General features: G+C 33.7%; 2 protein-coding genes and 1 long non-coding RNA gene across 11 annotated transcripts; 2 read left to right on the forward strand and 1 right to left on the reverse strand.

Annotated features, from left to right (window-relative positions):
• Positions 1–599: 599 nt before the first annotated feature.
• On the reverse strand, positions 600–12,244 carry LOC113039496 (uncharacterized). Of its 6 annotated transcripts, XR_003275023.1 has the most exons (10): positions 10,700–11,079; positions 10,396–10,497; positions 7,006–7,426; positions 2,785–2,805; positions 2,592–2,659; positions 2,418–2,443; positions 2,013–2,034; positions 1,795–1,851; positions 1,606–1,631; positions 600–681 (listed from the first exon to the last, which is right to left on the reverse strand). It is a non-coding gene; the product is annotated as an uncharacterized LOC113039496 (long non-coding RNA). The 6 variants fall into 6 exon arrangements; XR_003275026.1 differs by lacking the exons at positions 7,006–7,426; positions 10,700–11,079 and adding an exon at positions 11,359–12,244; XR_003275024.1 differs by lacking the exon at positions 7,006–7,426 and having other exon boundaries at positions 10,684–11,086.
• Positions 5,256–9,542, forward strand: LOC113039487 (uncharacterized). 4 transcript variants are annotated; one of them, XM_026197383.1, is made up of 5 exons: positions 5,256–5,808; positions 6,865–6,889; positions 7,012–7,444; positions 7,608–7,817; positions 8,997–9,542. In XM_026197383.1, exons 3-5 carry the CDS (start codon positions 7,013–7,015, stop codon positions 9,210–9,212), a joined length of 858 nt encoding a protein of 285 aa, XP_026053168.1. In that variant the 5' UTR covers positions 5,256–5,808; positions 6,865–6,889; position 7,012; the 3' UTR covers positions 9,213–9,542. The 4 variants fall into 4 exon arrangements, with proteins under 4 accessions (XP_026053168.1, XP_026053169.1, XP_026053166.1 ...); XM_026197384.1 differs by having other exon boundaries at positions 6,868–6,889; XM_026197381.1 differs by having other exon boundaries at positions 6,865–7,444.
• A 697-nt stretch (positions 12,245–12,941) lies between the features above and the next one.
• Positions 12,942–18,828, forward strand: LOC113039482 (ranBP-type and C3HC4-type zinc finger-containing protein 1-like). Its single transcript, XM_026197375.1, has 12 exons — positions 12,942–13,012; positions 13,329–13,473; positions 13,571–13,667; positions 13,784–13,982; positions 14,071–14,162; positions 15,574–15,750; positions 16,460–16,620; positions 16,693–16,804; positions 16,897–17,076; positions 17,167–17,265; positions 18,460–18,603; positions 18,688–18,828. The coding sequence occupies exons 1-12, from the start codon at positions 12,976–12,978 to the stop codon at positions 18,766–18,768; spliced, it is 1,524 nt and encodes a 507-aa protein (XP_026053160.1). The 5' UTR covers positions 12,942–12,975; the 3' UTR covers positions 18,769–18,828.
• Positions 18,829–20,557: the final 1,729 nt, after the last annotated feature.

The following is a 20,557-nucleotide window of genomic DNA, read 5'->3' on the forward strand; positions in this document are numbered from 1 at the left end:
TATGGACTGCTAGGAATATTAAGGAATTACACACTGACGCCCTCTGGAATACCCACTGTACCTCACATCGGTCTGACAGTGAGACGCTTTAACAGACAGCACATACGGGTTTTCATCACTCATACCTGATACAGAGTTGGTACTGTTACTGGTGCCCAATGAAGACTGTAGCTTTCTGCGCTGTTTCTGTGATTCACTCCTCTTTCCTTTTCTTTGGCATATTGACTTTTAATCACTGGGAAGTAAATGTAGTAAATGTAAGAATATTTTTTTTAATTACTGATTATTGAATATATTTACTGATATATATAAAATGTAACAAATCTTATCGTTGTGTCAAAGCTGATGTAGTCGTCAAATCAGTGGTCCTTGACGAATATACAACAGTGAAAACAGTGAAGAGGTCAATTTACTTACTCCTTCTGAAGATGCAGCTCAGTTTTCTTATCAGTTTTTTTTTTTTTTCTGTGGTTTGAGATTGATTTTTTCAGGTTGTAAGATTGGGTGTAAATCTTTGTGGTATCAAGTATAAATAGTGTATCAAGTATTAACAGTGTATCAAGTTTTCCAGAATCATAGATGGTCGTAGATCAAAATTGAGGGTTCTGGCCTTTTTTTTCAAAGATGCTAAGCAAGCTAGGCGTAGTTGCGTAAGGGTTAGAAGCAGATCTGAATTTGCATCTTGCAGTTTATAGTGCGAGCAAGCAAAGCAGCAAGCAGTGCAGCAGCATTTTGATGTGGCAGGCCAGTTATCAGTTTGGAAATGAAAGGATAAAATTAATGTAAATGAAATAAGCAAGATAAAGGGTTTAGTAAAGCATATAAAGATATGGACAGGAAAGATAGGGACAGACACACACAGAAAGAAATAAAGACAGTTACATTATTAAATGCAAATCAGTAAGCATAATACATAAATAACTAAATAAACTGCCCTAAATAGGGATTAATTGTTTATCTCATTTATATTAAATATTTGATAGTAATAAATAACAACAATAGCATAATTAAAGAATGCCCTATTAATATCACTTGTACTCAAAATAATGTTTAAAGGCCCATTCACACCAAGCACGATAACTATAATGATAACGATAACTATATAGTTCTAAAAATCGTTCTCAATATTAAAGAATAACAGAGTCCATACTACAACAATAACGATGAAGGCATAGAGAAACGGTATCATAGGAATCACTTTCAGAATGATTTTTTTTCCAGCTGATGAACGATATAAATATTGACATCCAATCAGAATCCATCCTGCTATAACGGGGCTCGAGGATTTAAAGCGGCAGACGCACATGCACTCAGAATAAACAGACGATGTGGTACACTGGTGTGGACGCTAATATCGTTATCTTTATAGTTATCATTCTTGGTGTGAACGGGGCTTAAGAGTATTACTTACACAACTGAGGGTTGAAAGAATGGAAAACTTCCTGAGCAATCAATATAATTTAAATCATTATTTAATGTAATGACCACAACATGTGCTGTTCTGTTTTTTAGCAATAGCACATAAACTACAGAAATAAACCATTGTTTTTAGCTCATTACTAACATCATAAAGAAACGACTAATGATTTTTAAAAGTTTACTTACATAGAGAGCCAAAGTATCAATATCTCCTTTGAATAAAAAATTAAAAAATAAATATATTGTAATGTAGTGAGACTCAAGCATCTCCTCATTATAATACTCAAATCTAAAGAAAGAATAAGCCATGAAAGACAGCTATTGCAGATTTGTATCTGACTGCTAATGTGAATATGCAAACATTACAGTAATTACCTTTAAATGGTGCTGATGGCAACACTTGGCAAGGAGACAGTGCAAGACTACAACAATCTATTAAGTAAACAAAATAAGTCATTGTGATCTACCACGCACAAATATTATTTAGATGTTAAAAGCAGAGCAAAAGAAAGAAGTATTAAATGTTGTAAAAATATCCTGACATAATTTGATATTAGGAGTCAATGTACCAAATGGTTCTAAAGATTACTTACATCACAGGATGCAATGACCTGACTAGTAAAGATTACAGACATAGCATAATTACAGAAAAACAAAACCGTGAAATAAGAAATCATATTGAGTCACTTATAACACAAATTTAATTATTGTTTTTGTTTTTTAGCTTATTGCTACTAAAAAAAATATTGTTGAGTATTTGTATTGCATTACAAGTAAACAAAATGGACATCCAGACTACTAGGAAGAAATACATTGTTTTTTTTAAATACAATAGAGCATTATTGACAGCTCAAACAATTATAGTTTAATTAAGTGATACATTTTTTGTGTCAGTAAATATACTAATGAAACCTTGATGCTAAGTAGAGAGATTACAAATATTACAAAGAAATTACTAATGTAGTAACATGATGCAGTGATTTTAAAGGGTTACTTACATAGAGAGCCAAAGCATCAATGGCACCTTTGAATAAATAAATCAATAAAAATTCTAACTATTATCAGAATATCCACATTATAATGCTTACATCCAAGGAAAGGAACTAAACATATTCAGCTATTGCAGGTTTGTATCTGACTGATAATGTGGTGTTTATGAAAACATGAATTACCTCAAATGAAGGTGCTGATGGCCACACTTGGCAGTGGGGAGGAGGAGGCAGTGGAATAGGTCAACAATCTAGTAAGAAAACATATTAAATAACTGATCTACCACCTTCACATAGTATGCATACCTTAAAGCTTAGCAAAATAAAAATATATATATTTAAAATGCTGATATAATTTGCTCAAAAGATTACTTACCGCAGCAGAAAGTGCAATGATCTGACATAAGAGCAGATACAAAAGATTTACAGGCAAGTAAAAAAAGGGAGAAATTAAGCAATCACTAGGAGTCAATTAGCTTACTTTCTATGAGCAACAAACAAACTCAGTGAAAGCAGCCATGAATGATAACTCTAAATATCATTAAATAATTGTGTCATATCAGTCAAAGCATATAGTTACAGCAGCAACGACCTGGTTTATACACAATATATGTCAAATAAATACTATAAAAACTATATCAATGTAATGGTCTCTAATTCACCGCTAGCCCTGCTTTATTGCAATGCTAAATTTAATTCGTTAATATTCTCATACATAACAGTATAATACACTCAGAATTATTATATTTAAAAAGCGGACAGCCTCAAAAACACAACAAACATACTTCTGAGAGCGCATTATATTACTGGCTTACAGTGATATTGAGCCTGTGTGTTGCTTGGCAACCGTTCTAAACACTGTTGAACTAACTATATATTGCTTTGCGTTTTTATTACCAATTGTTACCAATAAATTATTTTTTATTTTATCTGTTTATTTAATGAAACCTTGATATGTATATACATATTTGATGGTATGGCTATAGGCTATGTAAAGTGATATTTATAACAACTAACTGTTACGGGTTACGGGGATTTTAGACATGGCTTCACGTCCTGCCTGAAGACGCCTTTAACTGATAAAAAAAAATCAATGTAAACCGGCTTCACTAGGTTTATTAAGTGCAATCATTTTATAAACAATCGATACTTTTATTTTCTTTTTTACAATGTTTGATTGCATAATTGCCTAGCAAATCTAGCAGACTCACCTCAAGAAATAACCGCCGGACCGGATGAATCCAGAGTGACAGCTCATTAGTTATGCAAAATTCTAACGCTGTTCATTGGTTAACCGTTAGTCTATTGTTTTTCAATTAAATACTTTACAGTTAAATACTAATCTTTTTTATCTATCATACATATGAAAAATCAAATCCGGATTTAATTTAAAATGGGGGACAAAGATGTCTCCTTGATCCAAAAGCTTTTCTGCTGAAAGAATAATAACAATAATAATAATAATACGTTAATATATTTAATAATAGCATTTCATTATTATTATTATTATTATAATTATTATTATTATTAATAATAACATAAAATATTTTGAATTGGCTTTTATATTTACGTTTTAAGTTTAATTAACATGGTAATAATTTAAAGAGTTTTGTCCTTTTTTAATTTTATTTTTTAAATATATATTTTATACTTTCATTAATTTAATTTCAGTTTTACTTTTAGCAGGCTGTAATTAAAATTTTAGTTAGAGCTTTAACAAATGTAGAAGTATAGTTAAATATTGAATATATAGAATAATATAATATAGATAATAATAATAGAATAATAATAATAATAATAATAATAATAATAATAATAATAATAATAATATGCCATCTTTAGCCATCTACAAGAATCGGCTTGAAACCGATCTCTTCCATATTTATTTGACCCTCTAACTTTAACACTCAATATTCTAATTCTATTATATATAAAAAAAAAAAATCTAACTACCTTTCTAATCTTTTTTTTTCTATTTTCTAATAATACGTTAATATATTTAATAATAGCATTTCATTATTATTATTATTATTATTATTATTATTATTATTATTAATAATAACAAAAATATTTTGAATTGGCTTTTATATTTACGTTTTAAGTTTAATTAACATGGTAATAATTTAAAGAGTTTTGTCCTTTTTTAATTTTAAATTCTTTAAATATATATTTTATACTTTCATTAATTTAATTTCAGTTTTACTTTTAGCAGGCTGTAATTAAAATTTTAGTTAGAGCTTTAACAAATGTAGAAGTATAGTTAAATATTGAATATATAGAATAATATAATATAGATAATAATAATAGAATAATAATAATAATAATAATAATAATAATATGCCATATTTAGCCATCTACAAGAATCGGCTTAAAACCGATCTCTTCCATATTTATTTGACCCTCTAACTTTAACACTCAATATTCTAATTCTATTATTTAAAAAAAAAAAAAAAATCTAACTACCTTTCTAATCTTTTTTTTCTATTTTCTTTTCATTTACAGTTGTATGTGTATGTGTGTTTGCGCGTGTGTGTGTAAAGATCATTAACATTAGGTTGCTCTATTCTTTTTTTTTATTAGATCGGTTTTCTTTTTATTAATTATATTATTTAAAATCCCATGCAACGTGTATACGGTGTTAACCTAACTGAGACTTGTTATAGCACTTATTGCTCTTTTTGTTTTTGATTGCTTCCACTGTCCTCATCTGTCAGTCGCTTTGGATAAAAGCGTCTGCAAAATGAATAAATGTAAATGTAATGTAAATATATTATATCATATAATATATACTATATTTTCTATAATATAGAAAAGCAAATATCTTAATATGTTTTATATAATAATATATTTTATTTAAGTTAACATATATTATTTTAATTAATTAAATTGTGGGCTAATCATTTTAGCTTTAATGATAATAACACTCTAGGTCTATCCATATGGGAGATTATAGCAAATATAACTTTTATATTAGCCTATTATTTTTTCCAAAAGCAAATAAATAAATCCACATTTGTGTCACCGCGGATTTCTGATATAGGCCTAAATCAAATTAGCGAAAGATATATTGTGACATTTAAAAATGAGAAACATGTCAACTTTAGAGATTCTTCCTCGGAAATTCAAATCCCCATCACTTAATTGTATTTATTTATTTTCCCCCTCCTCCGGGAAATATAACAAGGCATGATGATATAAAGAAACAATTTAAATAAACTATTCGCAAAAAAATGCGAATGTATTTTTTTAATTGTTAAGACTTAAATTATTACTCGCGTGCAATGACCGCGAAAAAAAACAGAGTTTATAAAGCGGTGTCCGTGACCGGAGCGCACGCATAGCCCGACTCCATTCAGACAGAAGAAGAGCAGTGGATAAGAAGACAGACAATTTTCCTAAGGTAAGTACTTTTACCCAACCAATTTATTTAAATGACTTTTAAAATGTATAATAATCACACTACAAATATCAATTTAATATTATATAGAAAGAAAATACAATAATACCCTATAATAATTATACCCTAAACAAATCCCGATCTGAGGGAACAGTTTTTTTTCCCCCAGAGTTATTTTAACATCAAAAATAAAATAAAAATTTTTTTTTTAAGTTTTTAAAATATTTTTCCATATAGCCTATAGATAAAAAATAACGAAAACGGACAGTTTTTTCTAGTAAATGTATCTCAAAGCTACATTGTAAATGTATTACATTTACTGTACGACCAATAATGTCCGTTATTTCCGTTACATATGAATGACGCCATTTGTGCTAAGGGAGCAGCGCTCAATCCATAGAATGTATAGGTTCAAATTGCAAGTGCGCGAGCCCCGCTCTCTCAGACGTGCTGAGAGAGAACCAGCCACTGCGCTACCATTGGGCCCGGGTGGGTTCGGGCCCACCCATTTTGGCCCAGGCCTATGAGCGGTGAATATTTTCATTCTAGTGGTTCATCCAATAAGCAGTCCGAGGAAAGCTTTGAGTGAAAGTGTCCAATTAAATGAATCACGTTGGCGGACGAAATGTAATGTGCCGCAGAAAAAGCACTGGAACGGAGATAAAGGGAAACCCGTTTTTTTTTTTTTTAAACTATAACTATTATAGTTAATTAAAAATGAGCGTATTCATTAAATTAATTTCTCACGACAACTTTATTAATAAATAATTATATTTATGTAAAATATTTGTTCATATTTCTGGCTCATGAGCACTTTTTATTTTGATTAATTAATCACAAACTCATTAACATATTTGGCCTAAATGTCAAATATTTCTCATATTTCAGGCTCATGAGCCCCCTTTCCTTTGATTAAAATGTATAATATTATCCCTGATGAAAAACTAAATATTTAAAGTTTTGAAAAAATGTATATATTAAACATTTATACAAACATATGCAATATCTGATTCATATTCAGTAATGTTTTGTATTTCTCTTTGCTTTGTTTGTCATCAGCAGCTAAACCCCCCCTCAAAACATCGTAAGTATATTTTTTGGTTGACTTTAAGACATCTTCTCAGTATTTATGTTTAGAGATAGTAATAATAGTAAATTGTATTTTTTTATGCTACTAAGATATTACTTCCTTTTTCTTACCATCAGAATGGCGCATCCATATTCCACCCCTCAAAAGCTGGCGCTAAAATGTATACAGACACGTCTAATCCAAAAAGCTGGCTCATTTGTCCGCCGAGGGTTTAAAATTACCATTGACACACAGCACACATCAACAGTCTGTGCCCTCACAGATGGTAGTAGGGCCATTTACCACAAAAAAAATGGCTCGTATCCTGAATTTGAGGAGGGGGCATCGTATATTTTAAAAAATTGCACATTGTCCGACAGACATGGGAGGCTCTGTCTTCTTGTGGGAAGATCCACATTAAAGTTTAGAACAGCTCCATTAAAAATTTCTGAGGAGGCAGAGAGAGCTGCAGTGGAATTAATCCATCCACCATCCTATTCTGCCACTGGTGAGGAGGAGGATCTGTTTTCCAGGAGTGGATATCTCAGCCTCCTAGGAAAAGTTGAAAAAGTGAGCTAGCTATCTATATAAACTCATTCAGACTCTATCTATCTATCTATCTATCTATCTATATCTGTCTTTCTTCTGACTGTTTCTATCTATCTATCTATCTATCTATCTATCTATCTATCTATCACACTTTTAACATCGCTAGTCATTTTAAATTTTGCAGATCCAGAAAGTAAGGATGACAATGTCAGACATCCCAGTCTTGGACCTCAAAATGAAGTGCGGCGAAAGGCTCCTTGATGTGTCCCTGTGGAGGGATGAAGCACTCAGTGAACTCCATGAGGGAGACAATGTGCACATCAGCCATATGCGTGCCACCATTTTGGCAAGTGGCAATGCAAAACTTCAGTCATCGAACTATACTACCATTAAGGTACTTATGATTATATACTCCACATTACACAGTAGAGCTATCGTGAATTTCTGTCTAATAATTAGTACACACACACTCACTGGCACTTGCTCACTAGCGCATACACGCACATGCACGCACGCACTCCCTCTCTAGTGCACGCACTCACACAAAGACACAGACACTCACTCACCAGTGCAAACACACACTTACTCACTAGCGCACACACATACACTCCCTCACTAGCAGGCACACACACACTCACTCACTCGCTCTTGCTCACTAGCGCACACACATATACTCACTCGCTAGCACACACACACACACACATACATACACACACTAGTGCACACAGACACACACACATTCACTCACCAGTGCAAACACACACTTACTCACTAGCGCACACACATACACTCCCTCACTAGCAGGCACACACACACTCACTCACTCACTCTTGCTCACTAGCGCACACACATATACTCACTTGCTAGCACACACATACACACACATACATACACACACACTAGTGCACACAGACACACACACATTCACTCACCAGTGCAAACACACACTTACTCACTAGCGCACACACATACACTCCCTCACTAGCAGGCACACACACACTCACTCACTCACTCTTGCTCACTAGCGGCACACACATGTACTCACTTGCTAGCACACACACACACATACATACACACACACACTAGTGCACACAGACACACACACATTCACTCACCAGTGCTCACGAGTAAACGATAGTAAACAATCTCAGCATCTTTGCGGAAAAAGTGAGGAACAAACTGATCTCTGCTTCATTACAGTTTGCACATATTTTTTTGTCATGAACGTTGATCTTCCCTCAAAACAGCCGGTAAAAGAGTCGTGCGATAACCTGCGTCATCACTAAGACACGGCATTAAATCTGGCTTTTGTTCACACAGCGCTCGTCCCTGGATTGAACACGGCAATGTTACTAGGTCCCTGACCCGGGTTCAATGCCAGAATCAATCCCGGGACGTGTTTGCTTTCACACATAAGGCGACCCGGCAATGTTCCGGCAATTTGCCAGGTCCGACGTGCAGTGTGAAAGGGGCTTTACTCACACTCACTAGCATGTGCACACACAAACACACAGTGAAATACAAACAGTCAATTAAATTAAAAGGTTTTTAATGTTTTATGTTTTTTTTTCAGATCGAGGAGGTTGAACCTGTCGAACAGGAAGTTGAAGTTGTGGGAGTGACTGAAATTGATGACAACTGCCACCTACTTACTGCGGATGATGAAATCTTTGTTGTGCCTTCTGAACATTATTGTGGCAGCATTGATGACCTAATCATGGAGTTGCCCATGAAAATTATTGTAAATCATGTTAATAAACGAGTAGTTAGCGTACAAACAGTAAACTAATCAGTAATCAGTTCAGCGAATCAGTTTTATTGTAGTCATAGCTTTATAGACTAATCAGTAATCAGTTCAGCGAATCAGTTTTATTGTAGTCACAGCTTTATAGACTAATCAGTAATCAGTTCAGCGAATCAGTTTTATTGTAGTCATAGCTTTATAGACTAATCAGTAATCAGTTCAGCGAATCAGTTTTATTGTAGTCACAGCTTTATAGACTAATCAGTAATCAGTTCAGCGAATCAGTTTTATTGTAGTCATAGCTTTATAGACTAATCAGTAATCAGTTAAGCGAATCAGTTTTATTGTATTTTATTTTTTTTGTAGTTATATATATATATATATATATATATATATATATATATATATATATACACTTTTGCATAATAGTAAAAAAATATTTTACACTATTAGTTATTTGTGCTTATGCTAATGCAAATTAATGTTAAATAAATTTGTTCTTGTTCAAATTTATTGCAATTGTTTAAACACTTTATTGCACAATCACTTAGGCTGTGTCTGTATTTATACCTCACTATCACACAGATGAATTCAAAAACACAAATCTTAATTAGTAATGCTTTTTAGAAATCTTATGATCACCAAGGCTGCAATAATTTTAAAATTGAAAACCTTATGCACAAATGCTATTTTGGGGATTTCCGCTTGGCATTTTTCCTACCTAAATTCAAAAGCTTCCCATACCCACACCCACATGCAGTGGTGTACATACAAAAGTTTGGTATCATTTTACAGGAAATCTTTTGAAATTACATTAAACAGTTGAAATTGATGAAAATGATCTTATATGTTGTAGCTCAATTGGTAGAGCACTGCGCTATCCAAATTTGAAGTGTCCCCATACCCACATACATTGGAATAAATGCAATCTTTATATCATTTGACAGAAAACACTTTGAAGTTACATAAAAAGCTGTTTGCGACAAATATTCTTATGTTGTTTTTCACATGATGAAAAACCTCAACACAATGCACTTTTGTGTGTGTGTGTGTGTGTGTGTGTGTTCTAATCACTGTCTTTGAAAGTGGATAACTGGTACTGCAAACTGCATTAAATTATAAAATATATCTCATCTATCACAATCTAAAATAAAATCCACAATCTCCAGCTTTATATCATTTCATTTATGTGCATTCTGTATAGGTATACTGATTGAGAGCATCTGACCTCAGCATCATCTGTATCCCTGTATCTCTCCAGCCTCTCTCTCATCCGTCTGTGTGTTTGGTCGCGTGCGTGCTAATCCACTAGCCGGAGTTGCTACATGGCCTTCAGAGAGTCAAACAAACAAATATACGTTCATCCACATAGCACTGTAATAATCCATATGTATTTACTGTATATTTCCTCAGATGCATCATGTACTGTACTTTTCTGTCAATAAACAGTTTATCAGTATGCTAGCTGTGCTTTTACGTTTCAAAATAAAGATAAAAATATATAAAAGTAACTAACACGTTTATAGCCTCACCAGACGTGTCCTGTACTCTCCATGGCGCCGGTGCTCATCGGACCATAACTTGTAATATAATTATTATTTAATTGATATTCTCCGAGACGTGTATGCTCAAACCTTTCCGCATGCGAGTTTTGCATACAATCAGCCGAAAACTCCAAATCCCAGCGTGCATCGCGGTCCCGGTGTCATTTCTCAGGACCCAGAGTGATCCCATTGGCTCAACGAACAATTAATGGGTATTATTTTTAGCGCCTGATTACAATTCCTGCAAAATCGTTTATAATTGTTGTTGTTTGAACTGTGCTATAATGACCATTAATGTCTTTTAAATTACATGTTTTATAGGCTAATATATAGCCGACGCTATAGGTTGTGAAATCAAACATTTTATGTTTTTTTAAATAAAGTATGTCAGTATGCCCATTATATTTATACCATTAAGTATAGAAAGTGAATAATCGTTGTTTGTGCACTGAAAGTAACTAAAAATACAGCTAAATAGTTTATAATTGTTATATAAGTATAACTTTCAATTATAATATAATAATTATATTAATAAACAGATTTTTTTACATATAAATGTTCAAAAAATATGCACACAATCAATGTAAGACATTTATACATTTTTCAAAATACATAACATTTAAAAAAATCTTTACAGAAAGACATACCTATGGTTTTAATAGTTGGTGATAAATGCTTTAGTCTTCATACATACAGCAAGCAAGCCAAAGGCAACAGTGCTAAAAAAAAGAAAGAAAAATCTTTAAAATGCTGATACTGGAGTAAAAACAAAACCTTTGGAGAAACTAGGCTCACCAAAAACACTGGGGACCAGTTCTCCTCTGTATATTCAGTCTGAATATTTGGTACAATGTCAATGGTATATAACAGTGTTACTGCATTGATTCATCTGTAAGGTTAAAGGTTAATTGTGCCATTTACAGGCAGTAACATTGTTTTCTCTGTGGCCCAGGTGAGGCAGGCAGTGTTAGTGAAGAGTTCTAAGGTGTAGTCATCCTTGCTGCTTTGCTGAAACTGGAAACAGTTCATCCTATGTGAAGTCGATTGTGGAAGATTGGGGATTCATCAGTCTCAACGTAACTGACAGAGCTTCTGTGGTAAAGAAAAATATAAAAATGTTTAGGAACTTTAATATAATAATACAAATAATTGTTTCCTCTCTGCCTTTGTAATATACATTATGCTGAAAGACTTTCATGACATCATGCAGAACGGGTTCATAAAACATGAGCAGGAGGAAACATCAAAAATCACTGTTAACCGTAGAGCATTGGTTTACAATTCTTGCAAAAATCAAGTTATGATTTGTGTATGTTGTTATAAAAACAATTAAACTGACATAAATGTTATCTGTTAAATTCAGTCTATTTTGTATTCAAAACATAGCAACACCCTAACAACCACCCCAAGTAAATAGCAACTGGATAGTAATGCCTTAGCAACCCCCCAGAAACCCTAGCAACCGCATAGCAACTATCTATCTCTGACAGACTGTATTGCCTTCAAACTTTATGCTTTTAAAACTTATTTGCATTTTTTACTATTTCATACTGAAAACTGTTAAACTTTTTAAACTTCTTAAACTTTTTAAACTTTTCAGACTTCAAACTATCTATCTATCTATCTATCTATCTATCTATCTATCTTCAAACTCTATCTATCTATCTATCTATCTATCTATCTCAGACTGAAAACTGTAAAACTTTAAACTTTTTAAACTTTTTAAACTTTTCAAACTTTTTAAACTTTTCAAACTTTTTCAGACTTTCTGGTCAGGCTTTTCTCAAGCCAACTTAAAGTTTGTCTTGACGAACTTTTTTATCTAGTTTCTATTATGATTTTATTTAAACGTACATGAACAATAAGTACCTTGGTGATTGCATGTATTTTAAATGTTTCTGAGTCTAGTACCATGGATGGAATTGATAATCAGTACCACAGCGTAAATAAAAATACCATGGTACGACCACAGTACTTTATATATATATATATTACTACAGTTTTGGACATTTACTATAATATATGATATTTATATGATATTTAATAAAATCAAATATTTCAATATATTTATTTCAATATAGTAACTATTTAAAACAATTGTTAGATTAACCATGGTAATTTTTATACATTATATTATATACGGTATTTGTATATAATATAAAGCTAATGTTTATATTTAAAGTTTATTTTAATGTATAAAATAAATAAATGTATTTAAAAAACAAACTATATTAACTTTTTTTTCAAGGTTTCAATGTTAAAGTATGGCTGCCTTAGATGCCTCTAGAAATATAGAAGAAGGTAAGTGTTATATCTATCTATCTATCTATCTATCTATCTATCTATCTATCTATCTATCTATCTATCTATATCTATCTATATATATATTTATATATATCTATCTATATATCTCTATATAGATATATATATATATATATATCTATATATCTCTATATAGAGAGATATATATATATATATATATATATATATATATATATATATATATATATATAAAGATATATATATATATATATATATATATATATACACATATATATATAAAAGACCCATTTTCAACACAGCAACACTTGTTAACATCACATTGTTTCTGTCTCAGCGGAGGATGCAGCTCAAATGCTGAGTGACGCCATCAACTCTAGAGACAAAGATGAAGCGACCAAATACCTGAATCGACTTTTGGATCTGAAACTCCCAGTGTGTGTCAAATTAAATCCCGAAGCGTACGCTAAAGACAGCATCAGGTATGCTGTAAGACTGGTTCTTTTGCGGTGAGAAACACTTGTTGCTGAGGATCTGTAACTATATGTGATGGTCTTGTTTTGTTTTGTATGAACGCAGGTTGAGAGTAGGAGTGGCGGACGCCGCATCAGAAGCCCACATCCCAATAACAGTGATGGTACCAGTTTACATGACAATCTCAGAGCTGAAAGAAAAGGTGAATAATGGTACTGATAGACCTGAGAAGAAATTCTTGTTTGAAATTGAAACCCAAATTTATAGTTTAACTGGGGCTCTCATTTACTTTGTAGTCATTCCTGATTTGTTTTCCAGATCAATCGTGACTATGACTTCCACCCGGCCCTTCAGCGTTGGGTGATCGGGAAGCGTCTGGCCCAGGACAGGGAAACCTTGTATCATTACGGGATCAGAAACCACGATGATTCTGCCTTCCTCTTCATCCTTACTGCCCAGGCTGCCAATCTGACCCGGGAACAAGAGAGAAAAGAGAAAGAGGACAAGCGGATTGATGGTATCTGGCCTATATTTCGGATTTAAAAATAAAAAAGAACCACTTGTTTTATTGGAGTTTACTGAAATGCATTTCTTTCTTAATGAAGATATAATCGAGATCGTTGATCGTCCTCCTCATCGGCCACCAGAGCTCATCGCCAGAGGAGCCAATCGCCCTCCTCTACCTCCCAAACCTCAGGTCTGTCTGTCTGTCTATCATTCTGTAGCTCTATCGTTCAGTCTGTTGTTCTATGTATTGTTATATTTGTCTCTATGTCTATATATCTGACATTCTATTCATCGTTTTATCTGTTGCTCTGTCTGTGGTTCTACTGATCTGTCACTTTATCTAAGACTCTCTCTGTCGCTCCATCTTTGTATTTGTTGCCCATTCTGTCATTTTGTCTATAGCTCTTGCTATCATTCTGTATGATGCTCTATTGTTTGATTGTTCGTTCTGTAACTCTGTCTTTCATCTTTTTTTATTATTCTCTCACTTTATCTATTGCTCTCTGTTGCAGTCATTCTGTTTGTAGCTCTCTATCTTTTTGTCGTTTTATCTGTTGCTCTATCTGTGGTCCTGGCACTCTATCTGTCACTTTATCTATCATTCTTTCTGCTGCTCCATCATTCTTTTTGTTGCTCTTTGTCTATCGCTCTAGCTATCATTCTGTATGACACTTTATTCTTCTATCGTTCATTCTGTAACTCTGTCTTTCATGTTTTCATTCATTTGCCACTTTATATATCGTTTTCTGTTGCAGTCATTCTATTTATAACTCTATCTTTTCGTCACTTTATCTGTTGCTCCATCATTTTATTTGTTGCTTTTTCTGTCATTTTGTCTATCGCTCTAGCTATCATTCTGTATGACACTATATTGTTCATTCTGTAACTCTATCTTTCATCTTTTCATGCATCCTTCACTTTATCAATCGTTCTCTGTTTACTTTATCTGTTGCTCTATCTGTGGTTCTGTCGCTCTTTCTGTCCCTCCATCATTTTATTTGTCATTCATTCTGTCTATAGCTCTAGCTATCATTCTATATGGTGCTCTATTTTTTATGTCGTTCATTTTGTAACTGTCTTTCATCTTTTCATTCATCCTTCACTTTATCTATCATTCTCTGTTGAATTCATTCTGTTTGTAGCTCTATCTATCATTTTGTCATTTTATCTGTTGCTCTATATATGGTTCTGGTGCTCTGTTTATCACTTTATCTATCATTCTCTGTTGAAGTCATTCTGTTTGTAGCTCTATCTATCATTTTGTCATTTTATCTGTTGCTCTATATATGGTTCTGGTGCTCTGTTTATCACTTTATCTATCATTCTGTCTATAGCTCTTCTATCTGTTGCTCTATCTACTGTAGGTTCTATTTCTGTCGCTCTAGCTATCATTTTATCTGTAGCTTCATCCCTTATTTTGTCTGTTGCAATTTCTATGGTTCTGACACTCTATCTTTCACTTTATCTATTATTCTGTCGATACTCATGTCATCATTCTATTTGTTGTTCTATCATTCTGTCACTCTGTCTTTTGTGCTCTTATTCTGTTTTATTCTGTGCCTCTATCTATCTATCATAATTCATTTTATTTGGTTTTATAGCCGGTTGGTTGGTCATGTCCTGGCTGCACGTTTCTAAACAAACCGACACGTCCAGGATGTGAGATGTGCAGCACAGCGAGACCTGACAACTATAAAGTTCCTGACATATACCAGCCGGACGAGGCAGAAACCAGGAGACTCCAGCAGGAGGAACTCGCCAGCCTGCAGTACGAGCAGGTTAGCTGAGGGGACACCACACACTGGACTACAATGAGCTAGTTAGATTGGATTGGACTGTGAGATGAAAACCCCCCCAAAACTCCAGGTTTACATCTGTGGAACAAACTGTGGAAATACCGAACGTTATGAAAGCTTTACCGTTTCAAAAGATGAATGGAAAGTGAAAATGGGGAACATTTAGAGTCTTCATATGGATGTACTTTACAGCAAAAAAAAGCTCATAATTTGTTGTACACTGAACTAGTAAACAGAAATAAGTGTTTTAATCATTAAAGCAAAACTTAATTTTATGCATGAATAAAAAAATCCAAATGATTGCTTTTTAATTTTTTTAGTGGATTGTGGATTTTAAAGGCTCCTGTTGTTGGTTCCCAGTTAGTCCTTTTTTATCTACCAATATGAAAAAATATATATTAAATCAATTATGAAAGTTTTTGTATAGTAATTATTAGTTACATAATAAACATTTAATTTTGTTTAATTTATAAATGATATACATATATTGTGAATATATCATGTAACTTGTTTCCTAGTATTTGAAATGCTTTGATTTTCAGATGATTCCATTAGCATCTTTTAAAAATTGGATGATAAGAAATTTTTGTTATTGCATTTTTACAACAGTGGCTTTTCCTGTTTTCATCTATGAAAACTGCATTAAAAAACAGAACTATAACGCATGTGGCCTGTTCGTTTATTTTTGTAGTCTGTTAAGGATGAACGGGAGAGGAATTTCCAAGAACTCCTGGAAACGGATTCCCGCAGTCTGGTGGAGAACGTGGAAGAGCTGGATTGTGCCATCTGCTTTAGCACCATCATGCCAGGAGAGGGCGCCGTGCTGAGAGAGTGCCTGCACAGCTTCTGCAGGTGCTGTGAGACTGTTTATCACTTAATATAAACAGGAAGTTCCACTGAAATACTACTTTGTGTATCCCACAGGGAATGTCTGAAGGAAACGGTTCTGAACTGCACGGATGCAGAAGTGGCATGTCCTTATAGAGACGATGCTTATTCCTGTAACTGCAAACTTCAAGACAGAGAAATCAGATCAGTACGAGCTTAACTGAAGTATTATTTAAAACTGAATTATTGAGTTACCTGTTCACTTAATAAAACACACCAGACTTTACTGTTTCCCACCAGCTTCTATCTCAGGACGAGCACCAGAAGTTTCTAGAACTGAGGCTGAACATCGCAGAGTCCCGCAGTGAGAACAGTTACCACTGCAAGACGCCCGACTGCGCCGGCTGGTGCATCTTCGAAGATGACGTGAACGAATTCACATGTGACATCTGCAGCGAGACCAACTGTATCCTCTGCAAGGTGAACACAAAGTTTGTTTGTGTTTCGTTCACGTCTAGTTTGGAAGTGCATGTAATGGTGATCTAAAGGACTGTGCTTGTGCGTGTCAAGGCTATTCACAAGGGAATGAACTGCAAGGAGTACCAGGACGACCTCCGTATTCGAGCGCAGAATGACGACGCAGCCCGACAGACTGCAGAGATGCTAGATGTAAGCAAACATTTTATTAGTTAAACTTTTTTAGCTAATATTTGAGGTTTTCGCAATTGCGAAACATCACTGACTAGGGATGGAAATTGTAAAGAATTTCCTTACCCATATTTAATTTTTTTAACAGTTCAACTAACGAATAAAGGAAATGCATTAGTCAGTCATTTGGACTACACTGGTTGTGCTGTATGTTTCTGATTGACTAAAAAGAGCCGATTCTTAAGGGTCATTTGTTTGAGGATCAAACTATACTGGCAGTGCTGTCTATGTTCAATTCACTAAAAATCGCAAAAACATTTTTTATGCTCACTTAAGATAGTTTTTGACGAAAAGGGGTTCATGTGAATAATGTAAGATTGAAATCCGTTTGCGAATAAATTCCTCTAAGCGCATCAACAAAGTCATGTAACTTTGCATAATGGGACGGCAAAACCTGACTAACTAGTGGGTGGGTCTCGTGAATTGTTGTTATGGTCATTCTGAATGCCCAAGCAAAGTCTGCATTTACGTAAAATTGCCTCCCTGTGTTCCCAAACAACAGGCATCCACATCCGAAACCAATTGCCAGAATTGATCAAGATTCGTCTGTTTACTCTTAGGCACGAGAAATTTATTATATATAATTTTTTATTATATTCAGAGCTTCTCATACATTTCTTGATGATTTTTAGTGCCAGTTTATCAGGATGTGACAATTTTGTTCTCTTTTCCTCATTGGATGGACATATTGCTTGTTCGCAAATGTTTTATGCGATATTCAAATTTTGCGCAAAAGTTAAATTCGCAACTTTGGATGGAAACCCGGCTACTGATCTTGCTGTATGTGTTTGATTGACTACAAAGAGACAATTCATAAGATAATTTTTTATTTTTTTTGCTAATCAGACTACACTGGTCACACTATATATGTTTGATTCACTAAAACAGTCCGATTCAAAAGAGTCACTTGTTTGGGATTTGTACCACATTCGTAAGACTGTATGTGTCTGACTCTGATTCACTAAAAAGATTAGATTCTTAAAAGTCCTTGTTTGGGAATCAAGCTACACTTTTTGCACTTTATGTCTAATTCCCTACAAAGAAACAATTAATACAGTTAATTGGTTCGGGAATCAGACTTCACTGAATGTGCTTTATGTTTTGTTTTCAATACACTAGCAATATTTGTTACCTATTGACTGCTTTCCTTTCCAGCAACTCCTGAACAACGGCGAGGCGATGAACTGTCCCAAATGTCAGGTGATCGTCCAGAAGAAGGACGGCTGTGACTGGATCTGCTGTCTTATGTGTAAGACCGAGATATGCTGGGTGACCAAACAAGCCCGATGGGGACCTCAGGTCAGTCACAGAACTACTTGAATCATTAGTTCAGTGATTCACAAACATCAGACGGCTAACCTGGACCTGGTGTTGGTTCCTCAGGGCGCTGGAGACACATCAGGTGGATGCAGATGTCGAGTCAACGGAGTCCTCTGCCATCCACGCTGCCAGAACTGCCACTGAACAGTTCTGAATGATGCTGATTCAACAAACAAAAACCTGCGTTACGGGTTAAAAAACTCCTTAAAATAATCCAGGTGGGGCTGATGTGCTACACACAGTGTGCGGTTATAGCTTTAATACATTCGTTAAGTCATATCACTGGCACATTAATCCAGTTCTCTGTATTTAATAGATATGTTCTGACTAAATATAGAACATGTTTAGAAATGTAAAATATTTGAGGTTTCACAGGAGAATAGAAACTGGTGAAAAAGGGACATTTAATGGTCTTAAATCACTACCACTTTCTGGCAGACTGATGCTCTGGGACTTTGTGCAATGATATAGTGAGAGCAAAGCATTATTGTGTTTAAATCTTGGTTTCTTTTAAGCCATTTTTGTTAAGAATCCAAATATTTTTTTGTTGTTGTTGTAAGATCATAGCAAAATATGCAATATTTATCAATGAAGATACAACAGAAGAAAACGGCATATTCAAGATTAATTTAAATGCAGGAAAAATGCAATAGTTTGTAATCAAGTTTGCAGTTGTGCCTTTATGATGTATTAAAGAATGCTTAATTGTTGTAATTACAAAAATATTCCATATTTTCTTATATTATTTTTTTTTATACATGCAGAAACATTTTCAGTATGTGAATGATAATATTTTTTTGTTTACAATATTTTATGATTCCATAAAGCTGGAATACAAAAATGGAGCTAATGCAAATTAATTTAAATAAAAATAAACGAATCACCTTTAAACTCCTCAGTGTAAATAATTCACATAAAAACCAATGCAGGATTTATCTGGTCTTTTTATTTAAACATATTTAGCAACATGGTCAACCGTGACGCATTAACTTCATCTCTTCGTCTCTTAAAGTGCAAAAAAATAAGCAAGAAGCGTGTTCTTTAGTGCAAAATTAACGCATAATAATAGCATAAACAGTAGTACTGTGTGGATGGCAACGAGTTATTTCAATAAATCATGATTTAAGGATATTTTCAAACCAAGCAGTGTTAGAGTCCTGGAAAATATCGCCTTTAATGTTACTCTAAGCTTACAAGATGACGTTTAATGAAAACGATCAGCATTTAAACAATAAAAAACAATGTGCCATGATTCAACACCCATCTGGAGATCAATTAGTGTAGCTACCAAATTCACGTTCAGCGATTACACAATCAACAGTCAAGAAATCTCAAGTTTGTTCATCAGCTAAAGTTATTCAGAAGTGGTTTCGATTCCAGCTGAGATTCGTGAAAATTGCACGTTATGATCTAAGATCAGCACTTATTACATACATACTGTAATTAAGATGATTCAGAGAGAAAAAACTGAAATGTAGTGAAAAAATAACCTCAAATAACATAAAAACTATGAACATAAGACGGTCGTTATATGCTTTCATAAATCGTTTCTTTCCTAACTTTACATACACTTAATAAAATAATATTCCTGTTTATAAGGGGTCCTCAACCAGATTCAATTTCCAATCCTACAAACAAGGGCTCGAAAAATATTTTGGTCTCGATATATCTATTTTTTTATTTTTATTTTGCAAAGTACATGCCGTCTCGATCATGAACCACAAGTTGAGCAAATTTCTAAAATACATTTCTAAAAAAGCTCTTGTGAAATGGTTGATTTCCATATGAATGTTATTTTGAATGGTTGTTTTTGTTTGAATGTTGTTTTTGTACGTGAATTTCAAACATACTGTAAATTGTCGCATAAAGGAAAAAAGCTTTACAATGAACTTTTATATAAGCAGACTTGTGCAAATTATTATTGGATTTGGTT

The sequence above is a fragment of the Carassius auratus genome, chromosome 22 (genome assembly GCF_003368295.1).
Source record: "Carassius auratus strain Wakin chromosome 22, ASM336829v1, whole genome shotgun sequence".
NCBI classification, from domain to species: domain Eukaryota; kingdom Metazoa; phylum Chordata; class Actinopteri; order Cypriniformes; family Cyprinidae; genus Carassius; species Carassius auratus.